The 6,000-nt window shown below is 40.6% G+C and overlaps 1 protein-coding gene across 1 annotated transcript in view; it reads left to right on the top strand.

The window, feature by feature from the left end:
* Positions 1-6,000, top strand: part of igf1rb (insulin-like growth factor 1b receptor) — a 136,480-nt gene that overhangs the window by 32,619 nt on the left and 97,861 nt on the right. Inside the window, exon 5 of the mRNA XM_045708302.1 lies at positions 4,286-4,422. Within this exon, the coding sequence (XP_045564258.1) occupies positions 4,286-4,422 (137 nt within the window). The remainder of the gene's footprint in view (positions 1-4,285; positions 4,423-6,000) is intronic.

Below are 6,000 nucleotides of genomic sequence, written 5' to 3'. Positions count from 1 at the left end.
TCTTGATCACATTGAGGGAGAGGTTGTTGTCCTGGCACCACACGGTCAGGTCTCTGACCTCCTCCCAATAGGCTGTCTTGTTGTTGTCGGTGATCAGACTTAACACTTGTCATCAGCAAACTTAATGATGGTGTTGGAGTCATGCCTGGCCGTGAAGTCATGAGTAAACAGGGAGTACAGGAGGGGACTGAGCACGCACCCCTGAGGGCCCCCAGTGTTGAGGATCAGTGTGGCAGATGTGTTGTTGCCTATCCTTACCACCTGGGGGCGGCCCGTCAGGAAGTCCATTTGTTTTGAACCAGTTACAGAGGGAGGTGTTTAGTCCCAGGGTCCTTAGCTTAGTGATGAGCTTTGAGGGCACTATGGTGTTGAACGCTGAGCTGTAGTCAATGAACAGCATTCTCACATAGGTGTTCCTTTTGTCCAGGTGGGAAAGGGCAGTGTGGAGTGCAATAGAGATTGCATCCTCTGTGGATCTGTTGGGGCGGTATGCAAATTGGAGTGTGTCTAGGGTTTCTGGGACAATGGTGTTGATGTGAGCCATGACCAGCCTTTCAAAGCACTTCATGGCTACAGAAGTGAGTGCTACGGGTCGGTAGTCATTTAGACAGGTTACCTTAGTGTTCTTGGGCACAGGGACTATTGTGGTCTGCTTGAAACATGTTGGTATTACAGACTCGGTAAGGGAGAGGTTGAAAATGTCAGTGTGGAGACTTGCCAGTTGGTCAGCACATGCTCTGAGTACACGTCCTGGTAATCCGTCTGGCCCCGCGGCCTTGTGAATGTTGACCTGTTTTAAAGGTCTTATTCACATCGGCTACGGAGAGCGTGATCACACAGTCGTCCGGAACAGCTGGTGCTCTCATGCATGCTTCAGTGTTGCTTGGAGTAAAGGTGGTCTAGAGTTTTTTTATTTCTTCTTCCCTTCTGGTAGAAATGAGGTAAAAAGGATTTCAGTTTGCCTGCATTAAAGTCCCCGGCCACTAGGAGCACCTCCTCTGGATGAGCATGTTGTTGTTTGCTTATGGCGGAATATATATATATATATGTATGTATGTATGTATATATATGTATGTATGTGTATGTATGTATGTATGTATGTATGTATGTATGTATGTATGTATGTATGTATGTATGTATGTATGTATGTATGTATATATGTATATGTATATACGTAAATGTAAATGTATGTATATATGTAAATGTATATATGTGTGTATATATATATATATATGTATGTGTGTGTGTATGTATGTATATATGTATATGTGTGTATATATATATATATATATATATATATATATATATATATATATATATATATATATATATATATATATATACATATATACATGCATACATATATACAGCTTATTGAATGCGGTCTTACTACCAGCAACGATTTGTGGTAGTATATAGACGGCTAAGAAAAATATAGATGAAAACATTCTTGGTAATTAGTGTGGTCTTCAGCTTATCATGAGATACTCTACCTCAGGCTAGCAATACCTCGAGACTTTCTTAATATTAGATTTCGTGCACCAGCAGTTATTTACAAATGGACACTGACCAGAGGCAACTGGTCCATCTAGCCGATGCAGCGAAAACCCAGCCCAGCCGTATGTTGTCCGTGTCGTCGTTCAGCCACGACTCAGTGAAACATAAGATATTACAGTTTAATGTCCTGTTGGTAGGTTAGTCTTGATTGGAGCTCATCTATTTTATTATCCAATGATTGCACGTTGGCTAATAGGACTGATGGTAGAGGCAGGTTACCCTCTCGGATCCTTACAAGGCACCCCAACCTAGGATTGTGGAGGCCAGGTCATCTGATGCTGCACTCCATCACTCTCCTTCTTGGTCAAATAGCCCTTACACAGCCTGGAGGTGTGTTTTGTGTCATTGTCCTGTTGAAAAACAAATGATAGTCCCACTAAGCCCAAACCAGATGGGATGGCGTCTCGCTGCAGAATGCATCATAACACCTCCTCCTCCATGCTTCACGGTGGGAAATACACATGCGGAGATCATCCGTTCACCCACACCGCCTCTCACACGGCTGTTGGAACCAAAAATATCAAATTTGGATTCCAAACCAAAGGACAAATTTCCACCGGTCTAATGTCCATTGCTCGTGTTTCATGGTCCAAGCAAGTCTCTTCTTCTTATTGGTGTCCTTTAGTAGTGGTTTCTTTGCAGTATTCCACCATGAAGGCCTGATTCACGCAGTCTCCTCTGAACAGTTGATGTTGAGATGTGTCTCTTACTTAAACTCTGTGAAGCATTTATTTGGTCTGCAATTTCTGAGGCTGGTAACTCTAATGAACTTATCCTCTGCAGCAGAGGGAACTCTGGGTCTTCCATTCCTGTAGCGATCCTCAGAGTCTCAAATATAAAATGTATATATTTTTTTTTTTAACACTTTTTGGTTACTACATGATTCCATATGTAATTTTATAGTTTTATGTCTTTACTATTATTCTGCAATGTAGAAAATAAGGAAAAACCCCTGAATGAATAGGTGTTCTAAAACGTTTGCCCGTTAGTGAATATCCACAGCTATCCCCTCTATCCTTTTCTCCCATTTCTCTCTCTCAATGCAACATGTTGGTTTCATGAGCTGAACTAAAAGATCCCAGAAATGTTTTCACACAACACAATGCCACAGATGTCTCAAGTTATGAGGGAGTGCGCAATTGGCATGCTGACTGCTGGAATGTCCACCACCAGAGCTGTTGTCAGAGAATTGAATGGTCATTTCTCGACCATAAACTGCCTCCAATGTCGTTTAGAGAGAATTTGGCAGTACATCCAACCGGCCTTATAAACGCAGACCACATGTAACCACGCTAGCCCGTGACCTTCACGTCCGGCTTCTTCACCTCTGGGTTCATCTGAGACCAGCCAGCCGGGACAGCTGATGAAACTCTGGGTTCGTCTGAGACCAGCCACCTGGACAGCTGATGAAACTCTGGGTTCGTCTGAGACCAGCCAGCCGGGACAGCTGATGAAACTCTGGGTTCGTCTGAGACCAGCCAGCCGGGACAGCTGATGAAACTCTGGGTTCGTCTGAGACCAGCCAGCCGGGACAGCTGATGAAACTCTGGGTTCGTCTGAGACCAGCCAGCCCGGACAGCTGATGAAACTCTGGGTTCGTCTGAGACCAGCCAGCCGGGACAGCTGATGAAACTCTGGGTTCGTCTGAGACCAGCCAGCCGGGACAGCTGATGAAACTCTGGGTTCATCTGAGACCAGCCAGCCGGGACAGCTGATGAAACTCTGGGTTCATCTGAGACCAGCCACCTGGACAGCTGATGAAACTCTGGGTTCATCTGAGACCAGCCACCTGGACAGCTGATGAAACTCGGTTCATCTGAGACCAGCCACCTGGACAGCTGATGAAACTGGGTTCGTCTGAGACCAGCCAGCTGGGACAGCTGATGAAACTCTGGGTTCATCTGAGACCAGCCACCTGGACAGCTGATGAAACTCTGGGTTTGCACCACCGAAGAGTTTCTGCACAAACTGTCAGAAACCGTCTCAGGGAAGCTCATCTGCGTTGCTCGTCGTCCTCACCAGGGTCTTGACCTGACTGCAGTTTGGCGTCGTAACCGACTTCAGTGGTCAAATGCTCACCTTCGATGACCACTGGCACGCTGGAGACGTGTTCTCTTCACAGATGAATCCCGGTTTGGACTGTACCGGGCAGATGATGTGTGGGCGAGCAGCTTGCTGATGTGAACATAATGCCCCATGGTGGGGTTATCGTATGGGCGAATTGAATGTGCAGAGATGCCATGACGAGATCCTGAGCAACTCTAAGTGAAGGAGATGTGTCGCGCTGCACGAGGCAAATGGTGGTCACACCAGATACTGACTGGTTTTCTGATCCACGACCCTACCTATTTGTTAAGGTATCTGTGGCCAACAGATGCATGTCTGTATTCCCAGTCATGTGAAATCCATAGATTAGGGTCTAATGAATTCATTTACACTGATTTCCTTATGAACTTTAACTCAGTAGCGTATTTGAAATAGTTGGTTGTGTTTTATATTTTTGTTCAGTATACCTTGGTCCCGTGTGGCTCAGTTGGTAGAGCATGGTGTTTGCAATGCCAGGGTTGTGGGTTCGATTCCCACGGGGGACCAGTACGAAGAGAAAAAAAAAATGTATGAAATGTATGCATTCACTACTGTAAGTCGCTCTGGATAAGAGCGTCTGCTAAATGACTAAAATGTAAATGTACTGTTTTTTTATGTCTGTCTGTCTCCCCCCCGTCTGCAGTATGTTCTGCAGTGCGTGTGACGGGCTATGTGATAAGATCTGTGATGAGAAGGTCATTGACTCCGTGGACGCGGCCCAGTCTCTGAAGGGATGTACCGTCATAAAGGGCAACCTCCAAATCAACATCCGCAGAGGACGTAAGTACCTGTTATAGTAGGGTATATTATATAGCACTACCTGTTATAGTAGGGTATATTATATAGCACTACCTGTTATAGTAGGGTATATTATATAGCACTACCTGTTATAGTAGGCTATATTATTATATATAGCACTACCTGTTATAGTAGGGTATATTATTATATATAACACTACCTGTTATAGTAGGGTATATTATATAGCACTACCTGTTATAGTAGGGTATATTATATATAACACTACCTGTTATAGTAGGGTATATTATATATAACACTACCTGTTATAGTAGGGTATATTATATATAACACTACCTGTTATAGTAGGGTATATTATATATAACACTACCTGTTATAGTAGGGTATATTATATATAGCACTACCTGTTATAGTAGGGTATATTATTATATATAGCACTACCTGTTATAGTAGGGTATATTATTATATATAGCACTACCTGTTATAGTAGGGTATATTATTATATATAACACTACCTGTTATAGTAGGGTATATTATATAGCACTACCTGTTATAGTAGGGTATATTATTATATATAACACTACCTGTTATAGTAGGGTATATTATATAGCACTACCTGTTATAGTAGGGTATATTATTATATATAACACTACCTGTTATAGTAGGGTATATTATTATATATAACACTACCTGTTATAGTAGGGTATATTATATAGCTCTACCTGTTATAGTAGGGTATAATATATAGCACTACCTGTTATAGTAGGGTATATTATTATATATAACACTACCTGTTATAGTAGGGTATATTATTATATATAACACTACCTGTTATAGTAGGGTATATTATTATATATAGCACTACCTGTTATAGTAGGGTATATTATTATATATAACACTACCTGTTATAGTAGGGTATATTATATATAACACTACCTGTTATAGTAGGGTATATTATATATAACACTACCTGTTATAGTAGGGTATATTATTATATATAACACTACCTGTTATAGTAGGGTATATTATATATAGCACTACCTGTTATAGTAGGGTATATTATATATAGCACTACCTGTTATAGTAGGGTATATTATTATATATAACACTACCTGTTATAGTAGGGTATATTATTATATATAACACTACCTGTTATAGTAGGGTATATTATATATAACACTACCTGTTATAGTAGGGTATATTATTATATATAACACTACCTGTTATAGTAGGGTATATTATTATATATAACACTACCTGTTATAGTAGGGTATATTATATATATATATAACACTACCTGTTATAGTGGGGTATATTATATATATATATAACACTACCTGTTATAGTGGGGTATATTATTATATATAACACTACCTGTTATAGTAGGGTATATTATTATATATAGCACTACCTGTTATAGTAGGGTATATTATTATATATAGCACTACCTGTTATAGTAGGGTATATTATTATATATAGCACTACCTGTTATAGTAGGGTATATTATTATATATAGCACTACCTGTTATAGTAGGGTATATTATATAGCACTACCTGTTATAGTAGGGTATATTATATATAACACTACCTGTTATAGTAGGG

Source organism: Salmo salar, chromosome ssa26, assembly GCF_905237065.1.
Source record: "Salmo salar chromosome ssa26, Ssal_v3.1, whole genome shotgun sequence".
Classification (NCBI taxonomy): domain Eukaryota; kingdom Metazoa; phylum Chordata; class Actinopteri; order Salmoniformes; family Salmonidae; genus Salmo; species Salmo salar.
This window is presented reverse-complemented; position numbering and strand designations above follow the sequence as displayed.